Source organism: Zootoca vivipara, chromosome 1 (assembly GCF_963506605.1).
Source record: "Zootoca vivipara chromosome 1, rZooViv1.1, whole genome shotgun sequence".
In the NCBI taxonomy this organism is placed as follows: domain Eukaryota; kingdom Metazoa; phylum Chordata; class Lepidosauria; order Squamata; family Lacertidae; genus Zootoca; species Zootoca vivipara.
The window spans coordinates 21,885,836-21,908,813 of NC_083276.1; the positions used below are offsets into that span (position 1 = coordinate 21,885,836).

The 22,978-nt window shown below is 42.7% G+C and overlaps 1 protein-coding gene across 1 annotated transcript in view; it reads left to right on the forward strand.

Moving 5' to 3' along the window:
• Window positions 1-22,734, forward strand: part of LOC118075231 (cation channel sperm-associated auxiliary subunit beta) — a 49,414-nt gene extending 26,680 nt beyond the window's left edge. The window contains exons 12-23 of the mRNA XM_060282938.1: window positions 469-620; window positions 1,602-1,771; window positions 3,822-4,325; window positions 6,103-6,242; window positions 6,645-6,784; window positions 10,697-10,906; window positions 13,014-13,124; window positions 16,659-16,769; window positions 18,291-18,429; window positions 19,450-19,643; window positions 21,035-21,109; window positions 22,333-22,734. Coding sequence (XP_060138921.1) covers window positions 469-620; window positions 1,602-1,771; window positions 3,822-4,325; window positions 6,103-6,242; window positions 6,645-6,784; window positions 10,697-10,906; window positions 13,014-13,124; window positions 16,659-16,769; window positions 18,291-18,429; window positions 19,450-19,643; window positions 21,035-21,109; window positions 22,333-22,554 — 2,168 coding nt within the window. The 3' untranslated portion in view covers window positions 22,555-22,734. The remainder of the gene's footprint in view (window positions 1-468; window positions 621-1,601; window positions 1,772-3,821; window positions 4,326-6,102; window positions 6,243-6,644; window positions 6,785-10,696; window positions 10,907-13,013; window positions 13,125-16,658; window positions 16,770-18,290; window positions 18,430-19,449; window positions 19,644-21,034; window positions 21,110-22,332) is intronic.
• The last annotated feature ends 244 nt before the right edge of the window (window positions 22,735-22,978 follow it).

Here is a 22,978-nt window from a genome sequence, read left to right on the forward strand (position 1 = left end):
AGTATAGTATGGTTGGCTGGGATCCAAAGAGCTGTTGCAATCTTCTAGTGGGTCTTGGAGGCTTTTAATCCACTCATTTCTTGCTGGAGCACCCTGCATCTACCCCCACCTTCCAAAACCCTCCACTGCAGATCAATCCATTCAAACCATGAGGCACAAGGAGCTTCTTCCAAAAAGGAACAACACCTTCTTGCATGCTTCAAAGTATTTGACCACATATGGCCTTGTTAGATCCTGGCCATTTGCTTGGATTTGTTTAGGAACTATTGTCTAGAGTTGCATAATTTAGATACACTTTTTCTTGATCAAAACGATCTATTTCCTCATTGCATTGATTAAATATGGGTTGGAAGAGCTGTTGATCTCTCCAAATATTCACAGAAACCTATTGTTCTGGAATAAACTCAGGCTTCCTATGCTAATAAGATTTGGTGCTTGCCCGTTATTTATATTTCCCCTTTTCTATAGGTTTACTGACATATGCCAAGCTTATCTCGCCGGCAAAGGGTATATTCAACATGTACTTTGACCACATGGGAATATTAAAACATATTTCTGTGAATGAAACAGCTAACACATTTGTAAAAGAGACGATGTTGGATGCGGACACTTTAATGAAGGTTAAGTGTGCTTTTGTTGCGTGAATGAAAAGTGTCTATGAGATTATAATAATTGTTCTTGTTAAGGACAAACCTTCACTCTTTCAACATGTCAAAGCAGGAAGCTATTGCTAGAATTGACACTGGAGTCATTAATCCAGCATTTTTTCACCAGTATCTAGATATCCTTATAATAGATTTGATTCTTTTTTAAATAAAAAAACACCCATTAAAATTTGATTTCAGAAAAGCCACCATTATAATAGGTTACAGCAAGAAAGACAATTCTGTGGTTCCTGAAAAAGAATAGCTGCTCACTGCTTTCGGGGGGGGGGCAATGTTTGCGGTCCCTCGAGCTCTGGCCTCACATGTGCTCCAGTCATTCCAGGAAACCTCTCCCCAGTCCCAGGAACCCTGGTCAATTCCATGCCAAGAAGGACCATTAAAGATGGCAGTCTGGGTATTGGCTGTTGCTCCTGCCTGGCCAGGCAGAAACACCTTGAAAGATGGTGGACCTCAGCGGCGCAGTCAGGTCCAAATAGCTCAATCCAAACCATATTTCCTATATATGTGCCCTATATGCTGAGGGATTGCATTAATGAAACTTCCAGAAAACCATTGGGTTTTCCCAACCCCCCTAGCGCAGGCAAAGTCATGTAATGCTTCAACTAACTTGCCACCTTCAATTCCTTCCCTTCTTTCAAGTGGGACTTGAAAGTGCTTAGCTTTAACTGACTCCTACCATTATCTTCAGTACCCTGAGCAAATACTGGTTTTTAAAAATATAGTCTTGTACTCATTATAAATTTAAGAGAAACTAGGGAGACATTTTTTAATATCAGTATTATTTTGTGATCACTGCAGCTATGTCTGTGCTGTTTCTAAGCAATTTCTCTTCATATTGTTATTATAAATTTGATTATCTCTTATTTTTTAAAATTCCCATTTATTTCTAAGATTTGTATTTAGCAAGTTTTGTATCTATAAACGCATGGAAAAAATAGAATTAATTTTCTCATTTTGTTCCAGGATATTGACTTAGGTTTTGAAGGTCCTTTGGCTGTACAGTATATCACTGAAGAGCAAATGATATTTTTATACCACGAGCCACTGATACCAATAACCCGTGAGAGATTCCGTAGTCTTCACAGAGGCAAAAGATTAGATTATGAGTAAATATCAATAACAGCATAAGTTTTGTTAACAAGCAATGTCTTGATCTGTCAGGTTTTTCTTTTAAATATACTGTACCCTGCTATTTTAGGACGCAGGTGGCGCTGTGGGTTAAACCACAGAGCCTAGAGCTTGCCGATCAGAAGGTCGGCGGTTCGAATCCCTGTGACAGGGTGAGCTCCCGTTGCTCGGTCCCAGCTCCTGCCAACCTACCGTAGCAGTTCGAAAGCATGTCAAAGTGCAAGTAGATAAATAGGTACCGCTACAGTGGGAAGGTAAACGGCGTTTCCGTGTGCTGCTCTGGTTCGCCAGAAGCAGCTTTGTCATGCTGGCCACATGACCTGGAAGCTGCACGCCGGCTCCCTCGGCCAATAATGCGAGATGAGCACCGCAACCCCAGAGTTGGTCACGACTGGACCTAATGGTCAGGGGTCCCTTTACCTTTACCCTGCTATTTTACAGAATATAGCAAAAGAGCATCTCTCTAATTTGGTTAAATTGTTCAGAGGGTTGCCACTTTCTTGTTCTGCCTGCTCTTAGGACCACTTTGTACTAACATTTGCAATGTATACCGTTGTAATACAAGTTTCAAACAAAACCTGTAGGCTTCAAAAATATATCAGTAGGAGATGTGTGTGTGTCGTAGGAAATTGGAAAATGGTCCTGCAGTGTGTATGATGACGACATGGTTCTCCCATGACTTCCTCATCGGGGGGCGGGGGGGGGGACCCAGGGGGGACCCACCCCCACCACATTTGGGAGCAAAGACTGCTGGAGTCTGCTGTCTTCCAGGGATGTGATATTGCTGGAGCCAGAAGTAACAGGTTCAGATAATATGGCCCATGAAGTATTGCACCTACATGGAGATTAAGGGGTATTTCCATGTGATAAGAAGTACATTTGATTTTGATTTGATTTAATATTTGTATTCTGCTTTCCCCACAGCAAATGTTGAGCTCCAAGTGGCTCACAGTAACAATAATACCATTACAAGTTAACAGACATTGTGATCATGGTAGTAAATTGAAAGCACAGTAGAGTATAAAGCTAAAGACAAATTCATCAAACAATTGCTACAATTCAATACAAAACCATAGTGATTCAAAAGATCAGAAATAGCTGCTAAACAGCAGCCCTGTGCCAGCTGACATGCTTGATATCACAATTTTCTCTTAGCACTATTTTCCAGCAAGGGAATGTTAGGAACCAGTCGAAATTTGTTAAAATTCATTAGACATCATCAAGGTGGTATTAAATGTATGCTTCTTTTTAATTTAGGCCAGGAGGATCGTGTATAATCAAACAGGTTTTTAGGACGCAAGCTCCTCCGGGCTTTATATCATCTGCACTGGTAGATGTTCTAGATCGGTTTCCTGTTGAATCTAAACTTGAAAGCCCTTGTACATCAAATACTTTAAGAGTTTTGCCCCCTACAGGGACCAGTATATCATACAGGCTTCAGCTGACTTCTCCAGGTTTGTGCCTCACCTGATAATGAAAAGTTTTTGGAAGGAGGGGCTTTGGCTTATGCTAATCACGTTTCAGTGGGGAAATATATAGGAAAATAATTGTAGGGAATACTATTCATCTAAGATTGGCTGTATGGTGGTGCTCCCTGCCCAGCATTTCCTACTTTCCTATGTAACCTCTTTTATATGTTCCTTGCCATCCAGTCATTTTTATTTCTACTAGATCCCCTTCCTAAATCAACAGCCAGCCAATCAGTCTCCAACTATGTGTAAATTCATACTTTTCTTATGGAGACAAAATGGCAAAATGAAGGGAGGATATGGAAGGTGTATCCCAGAAAAGTAAGGTAAGGAATTAATCTGGTAGCCCCATAAAAAGAAGAGAAAGAGCCCCCAATTTCCAGCCTGTGATTGAAGCATTGGATTTCAGCCTTCACTTGACACTGCTTTCATTTCTGTGGTTTCTGGCAAAATAGAGTGTTTCAGGAGCTGTGGGAGTTACAGGGCTGCTGTTGACTAGGAGAGTCACACAGTTTGGGCCAGTCTGTCGAAAATTAGGAATCTAAACTTTAAATCAAAGAAGCCATAGCTTCAGGTCAGTTTATCTTTTGTGTAAATTACGCATATTCATACAAGCAGCAGCAACAACAACAACAACAACAAAGGGAAATGCAGCTTTTGCACATTTAATGATGTTTTCATTATTTTCTTGTTTTCCAGGTCCTTATATATTTAAAAACACCGATACTGAGAAAACAGTGGTGATTCCAGGCAGCAGCAGTTTCTTCATTGTTCAAGTTCTGGATGACAAAAATGCTTTAGGAGATGCTACTATGCCTAATAGGGTGCTTTTAAATACAGACATTCCACCTGGGAGGTGGTTCTTGTATGACTTTGGCACTGTAAATAACAGAAAATGGAAAATTGTTGTTGACATATGTAGACATACAATACAACAGTTTGATGACCTACCACGCCATGCCATTAAATACATGGATATTGGGTCAAAGCTGGAATTTAAATTCAGAGTGACTCCAGTTAATCTAGGTAAGACTGCATATATATATTGTCTCTCCGCTCTTAAGTATTCTATATAAAATATCTGAAAGTGTTTGAAATCATATGAAAGCAAACTCTTTATAAGTTGTAATCCTCACTCTAATAATTTAACTGAAATTCAGCAAAATGTATTTTTCATATATTTTTATATATGATGGCAGCTAACAGATTGAGGTTGAATCCTGACAAGACAGAAGTACTGTTTGTGGGGGATAGGAGGCGGGCAGGTGTGGGGGACTCCCTGGTCCTGAATGGGGTAACTGTGCCCCTGAAGGACCAGGTGCGCAGCCTGGGAGTCATTTTGGAGTCACAGCTGTCCATGGAGGCGCAGGTCAATTCTGTCTCCAGGGCAGCTGTTTATCAGCTCCATCTGGTACGCAGGCTGAGACCCTACCTGTATGTTCGTTATCTCTCACTTGGACTACTGCAATGTGCTCTATGTGGGGCTACTTTGAAGGTGACCCGGAAGCTACAATTAATCCAGAATGCGGCAGCTAGACTGGGAGTAGACTGGGAGTAGTGGCTGAGACCACATAACACTGGTCTTGAAAGCCCTGCATTGGCTCCCAGTACGTTTCCAAGCACAATTCAAAGTGTTGGTGCTGACCTTAAAGCCCTAAACGGCCTCGGTCCAGTATACCTGAAGGAGCGTCTCCACCTCCATCAATCTGCCCGGACACTGAGGTCCAGTGCTGAGGGCCTTCTGGCAGTTCCCTCGCTGCGAGAAGCCAAGTTACAGGGAACCAGCCAGAGGGCCTTCTCGGTAGTGGCACCCACCCTGTGGAATGCCCTCCCACCAGATGTCAAAAAGAAAAATAACTACCAGACTTTTAGAGGACACCTGAAGGCAGCCTGGTTTAGGGAAGCTTTTAATCTTTAAGAAATTAGTGTATTTTAATATTTCTGTTGGAAGCCACCCAGAGTGGCTGGAGAAACCCAGCCAGATGGGTGGGGTATAAATAGTAAATCATCAGCAGCAGCAGCACCATCATCATCATTATTCTTATTCTTATTATTAAAATAATTATAACCCAAATTTATCAGTGCTTGAGAGAAATTCACAAACTATCAAAGCTTATCTGACTTTCATAACTTTTGCAGATGTTGCATGCTGTGTGTGCGTGCGCATGTGTGTGTGTGTGTGTGAAGGATTTGGTCATTTGTATCCAAAACCATATTCCATTAAAAATCCTTCAAAAATAAATTAAAAGTCAGATATATGCACAAATATCTAAAAAAAAGCACCAAACAGAATTCTGTGTGCAATAACAAATCTTATATTTCCATCTTTCAAAACATAGCAAGTCCTAGATTTGCATTGGATAACATTTTATATTTCTGTAAGAGGAGTTCAATTTGTTATATCTATTAATTCAGCCATTGAAATAGCAAAGGCTTTCAATTTTCTTATTCGTTCCTTCATTGATGGTATATTGGAAAATATGTTATTTTTTGCAAGGAATTCATCTTGATTGCTAATAGTGCTGTTGCTAGAACAAACTAAAATGATAAGAGCAGGTACCCTGCCGAGCACCTTTAGTTAAATTAAATGCCGATGAAGTAATCCCATTCGTATAAACTCTTCAGAACAGATCTGTTTATTCATTATGTTTGTCAGATGCTTCATACAAATCTCAGAACTCGAACGTAATCTGTTCCGAAAGACCATTCAACTTCTGAAACATTTGAATTCCAAGGTGCAGCTTCCGATTGGTTGCAAGAGCTTCTTGCACTCAAGTGGAAGCTGTGTCAGACGTTTGAGTTCCAAGGAATGTTCAAAAACCGGAACACTTACATCCTAGTTTTCGGCATTCAGGAACTGAAACATTCAGCAACGGAGCCGTTCAAGTTCCAAGGTTTGACCATACCATGAAGAATGGTACTGAAAAGCCACTGAGAACTCCAAGGGACAAGGTCACACCTCCCCTCCATATCTGTCTTGGTAAAGATCACTCCACATGGCATCCAAGGCAGTTTCTGTGCCAGAACCAGGCATGCAACCCAACTGAAATGGAGCCAGAAAATCGGGGCTTGGAGGTAGCCGCCTACCAACCACTTGAACACCTTCCCCTTTATTATGAAGAAAGGTTTATTTCAAAATGTATATGTCATATAGATTATGAAACTAGGGATATCCTATTGACTCCCATCCTGCCTACAGATTTTTCATATCGATTTTTCATTTTGATGTGCATTTGTACACAGATCAGCCAAAATCCTCAAGTATTTTTCAATCCAACTGCAGTCTCAGAGTGGAGCAATGTTTTTCCTCTTGTGTGAGGTTGTTCTACAAGAAAGAAATATTGGAAATAAAAATCATTCTCATTGTTGCTTCCTTCCACAGCGTATGATGTGTTTCATGATAGGCTATTGTGGGTAGCAATTGGAAGGCCTTCTCTACTGGATGTGAGCGCAAAATCTTACTTTGATGACAACAATAGCAATTTAATCAAGATCACTGTTCACAGTAAATTTTTTGAACAGGTAACATGCAGCCGGCTCTGTTCAGAGTACCTTGATAAAGTACACTCAGCTTTAATGTGCGTTGAGACTCCAAAACACGCAGTCTTCTCCCCTTGTTTTTGTATAAAACAAACTTACGTTGGTTTTAGATCAGTTTACACTATGGCTTGGTTGCTGGATGTGTTAAGAATTGGTTGCAGATGTGAGTAGGTTTGGCGGTGAGCTGGCAGTGAGGGGCCAGCTTGTGTGTTGGGAAAAGGCATCGGGTTGGATACTTAGTGTAACCTGGGGGCGAGAGGGAGCCTCTCCTGCTGGACATGTAAAAATCTCATGGTACACTGGTAAAGACGTCTGGGTTGAAATTTGAAGGTCCAGATGACGTGAGGTGGGGGTGATGGGCCAAAGGACTTCCGTTCAGTGGCCACGGGCTGTCAGCTTAGTTTACCAGCATCTTGAGGGAACCCTTAACCCAGGACTGACCCTTGTGAATAATCATCCAGCAGTCAGGTAGGATGATTTGGGATACACACTCAATGCCTATGCCAAAACCTCATGACCAGTTTATTTCCAAGTTCTTCTCATGTTATTTTTGTTGCTTCCCAGTTCCCAAGGCACACTACACATGGGCTTGCAATCGCCCTCCTACAAACACCTTTTAAAAGCTATAAAATGTTAATCAGCCAAATGCCTGAGAACGGATTTCACCTGGCACCTAAAGATATGCAATGAAGGTGCCAGGCAAGCCTCCCTAGGGGGAGCATTCCACAAATGGGGAGCTACCGCAGAAAAGGCCTGCTTTTGTGATGGCACCCTCCAGGCCTCTTGTAGAGAAGGCACATGCAGAAGGGCCTCAGGTAATGATCGCAGGGTCCTGGTTGGTTTACATAGGGCCAGGCTGTTCTTGACGTATTACAGTCCTGAGCCGTTTAAGGCTTCAAAGGTCAAAGCAGCACTAATTGGCAGCCTTTGGGGGGGAATGCAACACTGATACAAAAAACAGCCACTCATAGTGATGCACTCCTTTTAATAGCCCTCACCCAACCCTTAATCATCTTCAGGCACCAGTTTAGCACAGACACAGCTATATGGTATAGGACTGCACTGCAAGGATTACTGAAAGCAATGGGATGCAAGTTATTCATGACTACAGTGTGACTGTGTCTTACACAAGTTCAAAGCAGTCTGCATATCTGCAAAAATGTGTATACTCAAATCATTGGAACTGGACCCCTTCATGAGCATCCTGGGGCTCCAGAAGCCCTGAAGTGCTCTTGCGAGATCTTACACATCCATCCAAGTTCTCTCAAAATCTCCCAGGAGCACCCCAGACCCGTTATGCAGATAGGCAAAGCATGGCATAGATAGCTTTAAAGTTTTTTTTTCCTGGTGCAAAAATGGCTTTTAAGCTCTCTGCCTTGCTTCTCAAGCAAGGTGCTCGCCTCCCACCAGCTCCTTATTCAACTTGCAAGATTTCAACCAGCCAGACTTCAACTGCATATGGTTGAAATCAGGCAAGTTAAATGCATGTAAGACATGGTCGTACTGTGGTTCTATTGTTATGAATGGGGCCCAGTCCCAGCTAACTTTACCTGATGTGTGACCCTTGTCTTGGTATGGATATATTCTTTATCATAGGCTTCTTTTGGAGTATTACATTAAGAATATTTAATATTCCTGTTTGAGAGGCATTTGTCATATGAGAATTCTTTTTTTGCAATAATTTTTATTAAGTTTTCCATTTCTATGTTCATTACATTATATTCATTACATTTATCATGGCTTTAAATTCTTACATTTCCAATCAAATAGAAAGAAAAGAAAAGGAGAAAAGAAAAGAAAGGGAGGGGAAAACATAAAGCTAGAAACAAGAATAAAAATATTATTAAGTCCAATTTCTATTCAACTTTATATGTTGGACTTCCATTCTTCTTTCTTCTGTCTTCCGTCATCTTTCCCTTTTTCGCAGACATTTTCACAGTTCGTTTTAATTTTCTTCTCTCTTTCACAACTTATAAACATAACATTGAATATACATACAGTATATAACCTGGCTTTTAGTCAATCATGTATTTACTATACCAAATTAATGAACTTCTTTTTAACAAGATAAGATAAGATAAGATATCTTTATTGTCATTGTCCCCTTGCGGGAACAACGAAATTACTCGGTTGCTATATCCACTCCGATAAAGCATTCCGCATAATCCAAAATTATAAAAACCTAATTAAAAACAGTAAATATAATACAAAATAACAAGTAAAATAAGATGACTTCAAAGTCCAGGCTTTCCATTTAAGGCCAAAATTGCTCTAGAGAAGAAACTGTTCCTGAGACGGCTCGTTCTTGCCTGCATTGTTCTATATCTCCGTCCCGATGGCAGGAGCTGAAAGAAATGGTGACCAGGGTGCGTTGGATCTCTTGATATATCTAGTGCTTTTTTATGGCACCTGGTGGTGTAAATTTGTTCTAAGGTGGTGAGTGAGCAGCCAATAATGCTCTCTGCTGTTTTAATAATTCTACACAGCCCTGCTCTGTCCTGGGAAGTACAGCTTCCGTACCACAAACATAAACCGTACGTGAGCACGCTCTGTATGGCACAGTGATAGAAGGCAAGCAGCAGCTTTTGTGGAAGATGGTTTTTTCTTAAAATTCTCAAAAAATACAGTCTCTGCTGCGCCTTCTTCACAAGCCCCCTTGTATTAACACTCCAGGACAGATCCTCCTGTAACTCAATGCCTAGAAATCTAAACGTATCATATGTTATGTTTTAATATTCATACCCTGTTATCTTATTGTAATAAAGTATTTTATAACATCTAGTTATGAGGTTGAATTCATTTTGCTACTATTCATACATTCAACACATCTTACTGATATATTTTTACATATTTCTTTTCATAATGTTTCTTCGCCCTACTGTCAAGTTTTTGCTGTTGATTTAGTTTTTACCTTGTATCCAATTTTTTTTAAGGAAAAAGTCATATGAGAATTCTTAAAAATATTCCAATGGAAGACAGAATTTGGATTTCTTCTAGTACGTACAATGCACGCATGCTGTGCTGGCGAAATGAATGCAAATGCTTTACGTCAACAACCATGCTTGCATGGATAAGGCTCTATGGCAGCGGCCAGCAAACATTTCTACCAGTGGGCCAGCTCACTGTCCCTTAAATCTTCTGGCGGGCCGGACCACACACACACACACACACACACACCCCGGTGGAGGGGGGATTCTCTCTCTCCCCCAGCCCCTCCTCCTGATTTCCTACCTCCTCTGGCGGTGGTTAGGATCCAGCAGCGGTGGTGGCTCTCCTTTCAGGGAGAGCTTTCCCAGGCACCAGGCGCGGGGCCAGCAGGCACGCCAAGCTTTGGCCGAAGCCTGGCGACGCGCCTGCGGGCCTCTCTGTCCATGGCCGCGTCACTGGCCAATCTGGAGGTTCGCCGCCCATGCTAGTGTTGCGGCCCACCCAGAGGCGTCCGTAGCTTTGAATTGGCTGTGGGAGCTTCCTGAAGCCAATCCAAAGCCACACGCATGCCCATTGCAGAAGTCAGTCCCCGCGCGGCGTGGCATCGCCACTCCGCACCAGTTTAGCATGGGGACTGACCGAGTGGGCAGCAGGGTCCTCAGGGTAGATTAAAGAACCTTATCTGGGCCTTGGGTCTTTGTTTGTCGACCCCTGCTCCATGGAGTCAGCTACATTACAGTAGTTGAAAAACAGCGCTTTCAGTGCGTTTTATAAACATGCAACACCAGATGGTGTTGAAGAAAAAAACAAACAAAATTATTTGCGATTTTCCATAGTGTTTGGTTTCGTTTGTTATAACAATTTGATTTCTGCCCTGTGTATAGATCCATCCCATGATGGGAAGCTAATTATATTCATCTATGTTGGAGACCAATTAATGTTATGCTTTTTCATAAACATCCCTAGGGTAAAACCACCATAGCTGTGATGATCCCATTGGGATCTCTCCGATGTGAAGTGACAACTATCGTCTTAACGCTGAAGAATTCCTGCTCCTATCTTAAATCAATGCACTATGTTCTATCTGCTAAAACATCTCCTTCGGACTGGCTAGTTGAGGATGCCAGCACTGAACCAAATGGCTCAGCAATTGCCAGACTTTTGAAGAAGTTACCGGTAAGTATCCTAAATTCTATATGTTAGTTTAGAATTCTTTCCTGCCCTTTCTTAAATGTTCTGACTAGGGGAAGGGCACAGATGTACCCATTGTACTGTGAAGCCCTGGGATACATTGTTCCAAAGCCACACCCAGGCACAAGACTCCTGAGTTGCATGGATTTAAGTGTGACCTATGAAACAGAGAGCGATGCTGAGGACATGACTGCACTCTCTGGCATCTGTGTCAGTGAAGCAGACAGGTAAAAGCTAACTTTTCTTCTGATAGAAAGCAGGGTCAACATTTCCAACTGTCTTTTTTAAAAAATCATTTTTTAATAATGTTTCATTAATAACAATCCTATGGAGGATTATCACATTAATTGGATCCCTTCCAGTCGGGATTCAGGCCTCACCATGGGACTGAAATTGCCTTGGTCGCACTGGTTGATGATCTCCGGCAGGCTAGAGACAAAGGTGAGAGCTGTTTCTTAGTTCTGCTGGATCTCTCAGTGGCTTTTGACACCATCAACCATAACATCCTTCTGGACCGTCTAGAGGGGTTGGGTGCTAGGGGCACTGTCATACAGTGGTTCCGCTCCTTCCTCCTGGGCCGTGTTCAGAAAGTGGTGGTGGGGGATGAGTGTTCAGACCCCTGGGCTCTCACTTGTGGGGTGCCTCAGGGTTCTGTCCTCTCCCCCATGCTTTTTAACATCTACATGCAGCCGTTGGGAGAGATCATCAGGGGGTTTGGGCTGGGTGTTCATCAGTATGTGGATGATACCCAGCTCTACCTCTCTTTCAAATCAGAACCAGTGAAGGCGGTGAAGGTCCTGTGTGAGTGTCTGGAGGCGGTTGGAGGATGGATGGCGGCTTGAGATTGAATCCTGACAAGACAGAGGTACTGTTTGTGGGGGACAGGAGGCGGGCGGGTGTGGAGGATTCCCTGGTTCTGAATGGGGTAACTGTGCCCCTGAAGGACCAGGTGCGCAGCCTGGGAGTCATTCTGGACTCACAGCTGTCCATGTTGGCACAGGTCAATTCTGTGTCCGGGGCAGCTGTTTATCAGCTCCATCTGGTACGCAGGCTGAGTCCCTACCTGCCTGCGGACTGTCTCGCCAGAGTGGTGCATGCTCTAGTTATCTCTTGCTTGGACTACTGCAATGCGCTCTACGTGGGGCTACCTTTGAAGGTGACACGGAAACTACAACTAACCCAGAATGCAGCAGCTAGACTGGTGACTGGGAGCGGCCGCCGAGACCACATAACACCGGTCCTGAAAGACCTACATTGGCTCCCAGTACGTTTCCGAACACAATCCAAAGTGTTGGTGTTGACCTTTAAAGCCCTAAATGGCCTCAGTCCAGTATACCTGAAGGAGCGTCTCCACCCCCATCATTCTGCCCGGACACTGAGGTCCAGCGCTGAGGGCCTTCTGGCGGTTCCCTCGCTACGAGAAGCCAAGTTACAGGGAACCAGGCAGAGGGCCTTCTCGGTAGTGGCACCCACCCTGTGGAATGCCCTCCCACCAGAGGTCAAAGAGAACAACAATTACCAGACCTTTAGAAGGCATCTCAAGGCAGCCCTGTTTAGGGAAGCTTTTAACGTTTGATTTCTGTATTATAATGTTTTGTTGGAAGCCGCCCAGAGTGGCTGGGTGAACTCAGCCAGATGTAAATAATAAATTATTATTATTATTATTATTATTAGTTTGATTTTTTAATTTTTTTTAATTTGTATTAATAAAGCCTTAATAAAAACAATTTATTTTTAAACAAGAAAGAAATCTATGCTGCTGGTAATAAGTGTATGAATACAGGGTTGGGGAGATGACACAATGGGGAAACCGGTCATATTTTTCACCATATAATTTCCCCATTTTATTCATTTGCAAAGATTATCACACGAATAAATTTATACAACCAATTAGAAAACATCAAATCATTGACCCCCCCTTTCTGTATGTTTACTTATGTTTTATCTATTTACTATTTATCCTTTGTATTTTATTTAAATTATTTTCAATACACGTTTTTATGTCAGTCTCACTAATGATTTAAGTTGTTTGCAAAAATTCTTCAAATTATCAATACATTTTCCCCATTAAAATGTGCTCTTTTTCGTACAGCCAAACTACAGGCCACCATCTGTTTTGGGAGTTGCTGTTCCACTCACAGAAAACTTTTATAATGCTGACCCCAGCAAGCCTAAACTGAGGGATTATTTTACAAATTCAAAAGTAAGTCTTCATAGCTACTCCTGTAAGAGCTTTGAGAATGTGCATTTTTAAAAATTGCTGTTTTGCACTCTGTGCTGTTGCATGTTTTTTACATACACATGCGGTCTACACATGCCTTGTATAACTCAAGGGGCTTGAATAACCCAGAGGAGCTATGAGCTATGCCATGCAGGGCCACCCAAGATGGACAGGTCATAGTGGAGAGTTTTGACTAAACGTGATCCACCTGGAGAAGGAACTGGCAAGCCACTCCAGTATCCCTGCCAAGAAAACTCCATGGACAAAGACAACAGGCATATAAAAGTTATGACGCTGGAAGAGGAGCCCCTCAGGTCGGAAGGGGTCCAACATGCTACTGAGGAAGAGCGGAGGACAAGTTTAAGTAGATTCAGAGCTGATGAAGTGGCTGGGCCAAAGCCGAAAGGTCGCTCAGTTGCGGATATGCCTGGAAGCGAAAGGAAAGTCCAATGCTGTAAAGAAAAATATTGCATAGGAACCTGGAATGTAAGAACCATGGATGAAGGTAAGTTGGATGTGGTCAAAAATGAGATGGCAAGAATAAATATTGACATCCTGGGCATCAGTGAACTAAAATGGAAGGGAATGGGCGAATTCAGTTCGGATGACTATCATATCTACTACTGTGGGCAAGAATCCCGTAGAAGAAATGGAGTGGCCCTCATAGTCAACAAAAGAGTGGCAAAAGCTGTAATAGGATGCAATCTCAAAAATGATAGAATGATCTCGATACGAATCCAAATTTTAACATCACAGTAATCCAAGTTTATGCACCAACTACCGGTGCTGAAGAAACTGAAATTGACCAATTCTATGAATACTTACAACACCTTCTAGAAATGAAGAAGAAGAAGAAGAGTTTGGATTTGATATCCCGCTTTATCACTACCCGAAGGAGTCTCAAAGCGGCTAACAATCTTCTTTCCCCTCCTCCCCCACAACAGACACCCTGTGAGGTGGGTGGGGCTGAGAGACTTCAGAGAAGTGTGACTAGCCCAAGGTCACCCAACAGCTGCATGTGGAGGAGCGGAGACGCGAACCCGGTTCCCCAGATTACAAGTCTACCGCTCTTAACCACTAACACCACACTGGCTCCAAAGAAGGATGTTCTTCTCATTACAGGGGATTGGAATGCTAAAGTAGGGAATCAAGAGATAAAAGGAACAACTGGCAAGTTTGGCCTTGGAGTTCAAAACGAAGCAGGGCAAAGGCTAATAGAGTTCTGTCAAGAGAACAAGCTGGTCATCACAAACACTCTTTTCCAACAACACAAGAGACAACTCTACACATGGATATCACCAAATGGGCAGCATCGAAATCAGATTGATTATATTCTCTGCAGTCAAAGATGGAGAAGCTCTATACAGTCAGCAAAAACAAGACCTGGAGCTGACTCCAGGTCTCAGCTTCTTATAGCAAAATTCCAGCTTAAACTGAAGAAAGTAAAAAAACAAACCACTGGGCCAGTAAGATACAATCTAAATCAAATCCCTTATGAATACACAGGTTTGGAGGAACAGGTTTAAGGATTTAGATTTGGTGGACAGAGTGCCTGAAGAACTATGGATGGAGGCTCGTAACATTATACAGGAGGCAGCAACAAAAACCATCCCAAGGAAAAGGAAATGCAAGAAAGCAATGACAAACCTAGACAGCATCTTAAAAAGCAGAGACATCACCTTGCCGACAAAGGTCCATATAGTTAAAGCTATGGTTTTCCCAGTAGTGATGTATGGAAGTGAGAGTGGGACCATAAAGAAGGCTGATCGCCGAAGAATTGATGCTTTTCAATTATGGTGCTGGAGGAGACTCTTGAAGGAAATCAGCCCAGAGTGCTCACTGGAAGGACAGATCCTGAAGCTGAGGCCTCAATACTTTGGCCACCTCATGAGAAGAGAAGACTCCCTGGAAAAGACCCTGATGTTGGGAAAGATTGAGGGCACTAGGAGAAGGGGACGACAGAGGATGAGATGGTTGGACAGTGTTCTCGAAGCTATGAACATGAGTTTGACCAAACTGCGGGAGGCAGTGCAAGACAGGAGTGCCTGGCGTGCTATGGTCCATGGGGTCACGAAGAGTCAGACACGACTAAATGAGTAAACAACAACAACAACATACACATTTTTTAAAAGAGTTCTCATAAAGAGGAGAATATTGAAATTCAACTTCCAGATGAGCATTTCTATAGAATTTGCCCCAGAACTCAGGCATCCTGCTTGCGCATACTATAGACTCAACATCTGTCTGCCTCCCACTATAAATAGCTGGTTTTTGCATATTATTCTAAGAAAAATAACCTGAAAACTTGGGCTTGAATCCTTATGTTTTAACTTTATGGCCAATTCATATCACTTGCCGAACCTTTACAGTAATAGGATAGGTCAGGATCAGAACATATGTTGACACAATTGCCCAACTACTATTCCACACACTCAAGGTAAATATACTTTAGAAGCCATGGAAAAAATTTGAAAGCACCCAGAGCAGCCAATATGAGCATTTCCCTTTTTTTGCCCTAGGTGAACTCTACTGCCCCTCCCCATTTTAGAATCCTCCATGTTTTCCTGTTCTATCAACAGGAGGCAGTAGAGGATTGCATGGATAGCTCCTTTTGCACTATTCCATATATTCAGGATAATGATATTTTACATCTGAGAAAAGACTCTCAAAGTCCACAGTATCAAGGCTGCTTAAGAATATGGAGAGAGTAGAGAAGAAAAAAGGAAAGGCTACAAAACAGGCAGAGAACTTCATCTGCAAAATCATTTGCCCTCACCCAGGAGCCCCAATGTCCATTCAGCTCATTTGTCTCTTGCTCAAGAGAATGCTTCTCTTCTACCCAACTACATATTATGCTTCCTCTTCACTAAGAAACCAGAGTTATACATAGTTCTCTTTGTCTTGACTCTCTCTTTCTTTCTGAAAACCCTTTTCCACCCAATTTGAACGCGCAGAGCTCTCCAATTCACTGATAGTTGAAAAACTATAGACTGATTCAGAGGCCAAATGATTTCCATTGCGTATGTTGGTCTACCTTGTAAGCACAGTCGAGAATTGCCTTGATTATCCCTTCTTTGGGACACAGGTGGCGCTGTGGTCTAAACCACAGAGCCCAGGGCTTGCCGATCAGAAGGTTGGCGGTTCGAATACCCACGACAGGGTGAGCTCCCGTTGCTCGGTTCCTACTCCTGCCAACCTAGCAGTTTGAAAGCACGTCAAGTGCAAGGAGATAAATAGGTACCACTGCAGCGGGAAGGTAAGCGGCGTTTCCATGCACTGCTCTGTTTCACCAAAAGCGGCTTTGTCATGCTGGCCACATGACCTGGAAGCTGTCTGCGGACAAACACTGGCTCCCTCGGCCAGTAAAGCGAGATGAGTGCTGCAACCCTAGAGTCGTCCGTGACTGGACCTAACGGTCAGGGGTCCCTTTACCTTTACTATCCCTTCTTTGCCATCAAAGATCTCTGAATGAGAAGAAGGACTCAGATATATCCAGTTTACATATGTTTTCCACAGAATTCTGGACAGTACAAGCAATGTGCTGGCAAGTCAAAGCGCTCCGAATGTGGATGTACAGAAAATATGAAGCTGTCATTTTCTGTTGCCTTTTCTGATTGCAAGGAGAAGGTAAGGGCTATGCCTACATGTGTAGCTTTTTGTTTGTTATTCTGAGGAGTTATATAGTATCCTGGAACCATTACATCCAGTATGTAAAGGATATAAAAATAACAGTACATTAAGAAACCTAAGAAGATAAAAATACCCTTAGCTAGTGCTGAGAAGATGACAATGTTGTGGTAGGCAAACATCTCATGGGGAGAGAATTCCTCAAATGGGGCCTCATAACCAATGAATCCTTTCTCTGGCTGCCTTCTGCCCTACCTCAGATGGTGGGGACACCCGAAAAAGAATTTCTAAAGACTCCCATGGTTCTTCAAGGTACTGGGTTCCCAAGCCGTATAGGGCTTTAAAGGCAAACTTTCAATGCTGTTTAAAAATGGACTGGTAGCTAGTGAAGCCTTTTAAGCCACTCACAGTTACTAACTTAGCAGTTGTATTCTGCAGTAACTGCAATTTCTGAGCAGTCTCCAAAGGTAGCCCCAGATGCAACCCAATACAGTAGTCAATCCTTGTTTCCAGATAACTGTGGCCCGGCTATTGCTTTCCAGAAGAAGCTGCAGCTGGCACACCAGCCTAAATTAATGTGAAAGACATTCCTTCCCATAAAGGCTTGCCTGGTTCTCCATTGACAAACCTATATTTAGGAGTGTGCACAATCTAAGAATTTGATCCTTTAGAGCAGTGTTTCCCAACCTTTTCCCGACCGTGGCCCTCTTCTAACCTTGTGTTCTTCCTTGTGTTCTTGAATGGGGGCAGCTATCTTCCCATAAGTAAAAATCAATTAAAATCCCATGCAGAGCCGGTCCGATGCTGCCAATGGGCCCTGCGCTCATCGCAATACCCGATGGCTCTGATCCACTAGGCGCTGAGGTGGATTGCACCCTGCACCTTGCAGAGTCAGGCCCAGGCTGCCACCGGACCCAGCACTGGCAGCAGCAACAAGCAGCTCTGGCTCGCCCAGCCCTACCCATTGCCACCTCACCACCGCACTTAGCTGACCTGGGAGTTCTGGATTGCGGGCTCTACTGGTCAAAACGGGAGCCTCAGCGATTGCCCTCTCTTTCTGGAAACAAACCAGGACTGCTCCAAGAAAACACACGTGGCAAAAGGGAACATTAGGCCTTGTGGGCCTCCCCCTTACCTGCTTGTTAAACACTACTTTAGAAGGAGTGCAACCTTATGCATAACAGATTTAACAGATGTACCACCACCAATAATAATAATAATTTATTTATGCCCCACCCACCTGGCTGGGTTTCCCCAGCCACTCTGGGTGGCTTCCAACAGAATATTAAAATACAATAATCTATTAAACATTAAAAGCTTTCCTAAACAGGGCTGCCTTCAGATGTCTTCTAAAAGTCTGGCTTTCATCCAGCTCATTACCAGTTTGTAGGTCCAGCATCAGACTTCCTGTTTAGCAGAACTAAACCAGATTATGTAAATACTTACATTTGTTTCATTCCATGTCTATCCATGCAGACATTGTTTTAATGTCAGTAATTTCTTTATATCTTTCATTGCCAGGCCCTGCGAATGAAATTCCCAGTATCAAGGCTTCCTCTCTATTTCACCATTGAGGATGAGGGTCGCTCTGTAAATCTGACATCTCCTTATTTTATCACAATCATAGAAGTCAACAACAGAACCAACTGGAAAGTTTTAGGTAGGGAGCAGAAGGATCTTGGGCAGGCATCCCCAAACTGCGGCCCTCCAGATGTTTTGGCCTACAACTCCCATGATCCCTAGCTAACAGGACCAGTGGTCAGGGATGATGGGAATTGTAGTCCAAAACATCTGGAGGGCTGAAGTTTGGGGATGCCTGATCTTGGGTTTCATCAGTATCTTTCGTATCAGAGAGGTTCTGTTGGAAATACTTGTCGTCAGTATATTTTCAGCTCTCTTTCTTGCCCTGTAGTAGGTGTGAGGAATCTTTGGTCCCCCGTATGTTGCTGAATTCCCATAATCCCTATCCATTGGCCATGCCTGATGTGGCTGTTGCAAGTTCTAGTTCAGGGAAGACTTGATGTGGAAAGATTTGAATCTAGTCCAATTCTATCTGCATGCAAAACCTATTATACCCACAGACCCTTAAGGCCTGAAACAAGCATAATACAACCCATTGTTTTACCATGGATACTGAACAGGCTGCTGAAGTGTACACCCCTCTCCATAGCTGTTCCTCCTCCTCTACTTCTGCTAGCTTTTACCATAATTAATAGTTACACTAGTTACACTTTGGCTATAACAAAGAATAGTTAAGGTTAACCAACATTTCATATATTAATGTTTGCCCGCACCCCTCCTTTTTCACCCACTCGTGTTAATTAATCACTGTTACTGCTTTTTTCTGGGGGGATTCAGGGATGCGCATAACCCTAAACATTTTGTGAATCTGAGTTTGGCCTCATTGAGGGGCAGTATTTCAATATGAGTAGAAAAATGAGAGTACCCCCTCAACCTTTCCTTAGAAAAAAAGCACTGCTGTTAGTCAACCTCTGGAAAGCTGCTGTAGAAGAGCCTGTGCAGTTCTAATACAGCATGCTGTGCCTCTGATACCTCTCTTACTTTTACATTTCATGAGGAATAGATCTGGCTATTCCTCTGTCTTCAGCCCCTACTGAAATGTAAAAAAGAATGAAGAAATTCAAACCTACCACTCTGCGACTGTTTTAACTTTTTTCAGGTAGCAATACAACATCAAGTACGTTAAAAATGAAAAAATATTTGGAGCACAGACTCAAAACTGAACTATATAATCCAGAGGGCCTATCTATAACGATAACTGTAAGTGCCGGAGAAAATACATACAGTGGTACGTCAGGTTACAAACACGTTGGGTTACAAACACTTTGGGTTACAAACACGTTGGGTTACAGAGTCTGCTAACCTGGAAGGAGTACCTCGGGTTAAGAACATTGTTTCAGGATGAGAACAGAAATTGTGTGATGGTGGCGCGGCGGCAGCGGGAGGCCCCATTAGCTAAAGTGGTACCTCAGGTTAAGAATGGATTCAGGTTAAGAACGGACCTCTGGAATGAAGTAAGTTTGTAACCAGAGGTACCACTGTACTGTGAACGAAAAGACCAAACCTTAAACCCAACCTCTTCTTACCTTAAACTCTGTGTACCAGGGTGGTCCAACTTTTCAAACGAAGTGGGTCACAAGAGTAGTCATACCCTTTCAAAGTGCCCCAGTTTTCCTGGATCATCCCGGAATTTGAAGAAGCCGTCCCAGCTTCTGATTTGATCCTAGAATGTCCCATTTACCCCCCTCCAGCGCCACTGCTGACCCTGGGGAGGAGGATGCGCCAGTGCTTGCAGTGATGCTGCGCTCTTGCACGAGTCAGCATGGCATGCCCTGATTTTCATCAGAGGAATGTTGGAGGGTATGGAGTACTTTGACACGGAACCTGCGGGTCACACAAAGCCGTGTCATGCAGGCAGGCGGGTGGGGTGGGGTGGGGGAACGAGGCCATAACTGATGCACTCCCCCCAGGTAATAAAGGCTTCGGGCTTTGGGAAGGAGGTGGGAGGGCTCTGGAAGGGTCCTAGAGCCCTCTTACCTCCTTCCCAAACTGGGAAAGCACTAACTAGGCTTTGGGAAGGAGACAGGAGGGCTCTAGGACCCTGTCAGCCCTCACAGCTCCTTCCCGGCTTTGGGGAGGCACTTACCCAACTTTGAGAAGGCAGCGTGAGGGCTGGGGAGGGGGCATCAGGTGTTGCTGAGGGGTGGAAAAAAAAGCTTTGAGGGCCACGTGTGGCCCTTGGAACACATGTTGCACCACCATGCAATATACATTTGACATTAAGTAATTTGCATATTAAATCAAAATATCAAAATGTTCTGTTCCAAGGATATAACACAACTGCTAGTTTTAGGGCTGATTTTAAGGCTGCAGTTATACTGACAATTGCATGCATGTAAGATGCTTTTCTGAACAAGCAGCTCCTGTCTGTTCTACGTGGTACTGCACATTATTTCTGTGAAATATTTCAGCTGAAAATTAACACTTTATATTTTAGTTATCGGTTATGATATTTAAGAGAATTCATTTTTAAAAAAAATGGAGCAGCAATATTGAGGGAATATTGCACCATTTGCCACAATGCAGTTCAGTCAGCCAAAGCTGTGTTTCTGTTCAGGTCATACAAAACACTTATTTTCTGTCAGCAACCAGATCCCATCAATAGCCAAGGATTAAAATTTTAATTAAAAAATGAAAACAAATGTTACTGCATATTAGTAACAACTTTCCCCCCTTTCTGACAGGGATCTGAGCTTTTCCATTTCAGGGTATCAACTATTCCTGGAGTCTCCTTTTGTAACTTATTTGATGAATTTCAGGTATTGTAATTAGCTCTTTTTAAAAAAACAACAACACACGTTACACCATACTATAGAATGAATTAACAAACATAAAATAGGATACGAGATTGCACAAAATGTCCCCAAATATGTAGCCCTTACTTCAGCACATTCCCAGAGAACAGCAGGAATTAGCAGCTGCAAGGGGGACTGGACTGGAGTGGAGAAGGACAATTTAGGGAAACACACAGAAGTGGAAGCGAAAGCAGACTGGAGCTTTTATACAGCCTCATATATATGAATGACTTTAATGACTTTCTGGAGGCCAAGGCCCAGGTTTGAGGCAAGTACTCTTTAGTGAGAGAAGCCCAGCAGATATTTAAATAGCACAATTGTGACCAGTCATTGACTAAAAACACTGCAAGGCAGGGGTAGCCTCTTATCTCACAAAGCAATGGCTTTGAATGTTGCCTGAACCTTTTGCCTTGTCACTTCTGTTGTACAAGCTCTAGAAACTTAATTGTATGTGGGTTTTTTAATTAAAGTTCAGAGTCTGCGCCATGTGCTGACTCTGGCACAGCAATATGCCCCCTGCCCTCTTGGCAGGCCTGCCAGTGCCAAACATATGACCATGGAAAGGCTACCATCTCAAACAACTGCTGTTAAGAGTCACTGGGCCAGGTTAACTTTCTGCTCCAGCCTTTCCAATTTAATGCCTTCCAGGTGATTTTGGACTGCAAAGGGCTAATGGGGATGGGAGTCCCAAATGTCTGGGAAGGCTAGTCTGCTCTGTCTGGCAGCACCTCTCCAATATTTCAGGGAGAGTTCCTTCCTAGCCATGCTACCCCAAATCTTTCTGAAGTAGAAATACTACTAGGAACTGAACCTTTGGCCTTTTGTAAGCAAAACGTGCTTTACCACTGAAGTGTGAGCCTTCCCTCATAGAATCTGATTGTCTGAGATTACAACGAAAAACCTAAGCTTAACATAGAGAGCCATACTTTCTTAGCCCATACTTTTCTGGGTATTTTATCTTACGAGGTACAATATAAGACAGTATCTTGCAACAAACCGCATGCAATACTTACCAAATTCCCCCCCCTATAAACTCAGATGACTGCTTCTGTTCCCCCACCATTTAGATTTGCAAATGCCAGCTTTCACTATCACTCAGACCAGTTTCATTATCTTGTCAACAGTGTGCGCAATATGAAGTCTTTGAAGGGAAGTGACTGCTGTAATTACAATATTTTCTGTTGCAGATTTATATTGACGATTCTCCACTGGCATTCCCAGGAAACTATCTTATCGGTACAATGACATCTATATTAATTGGAGGCATTATTTTTGTGGTATTTATTCTGTATGTATTTGAAATTGAGATACGGAACTTCTTTAAAAGGAAACTAAGAAGAAATAAAGTGGCATCAAAACCCTCACCCAAGAGAGATTCAGTAGATTCTGGTGATTCCGCAGGAAGGTGACTGGCAAATTAATAATGTTATAAAATATGTTGGTTTTTAAAGATGCTGTAAGACCCCCTCTTGCTTTCTTCAAGACCTATGTTTCACAAATGTTAATGGTATTTTTTTGAACGAATATATGTAAAACTATTTCATCTTTAGCTGTAGTCTTTCTGTTTAGGAAAAATATTTTTGAAAAGATGTGAGGAATTTTCTCTTGTATCTTAGGGTGAAATGCATTTAGCCACTGTTGGTCATGAATTTTACTGAAGTTTATTGGGGAAGATTCCCCCCCCCGGCCAAAAATGTCACTGAAGCAGTATACAATAAAATAGTCTATATATTTAAAATACACTGCATTGCTAAATGTGTCTACTTGCGCCTCTGTTTATTTTATGTACCGGTTATTTATTGATTAAAGGCTCAGTACCAAAGCAGGAAACAA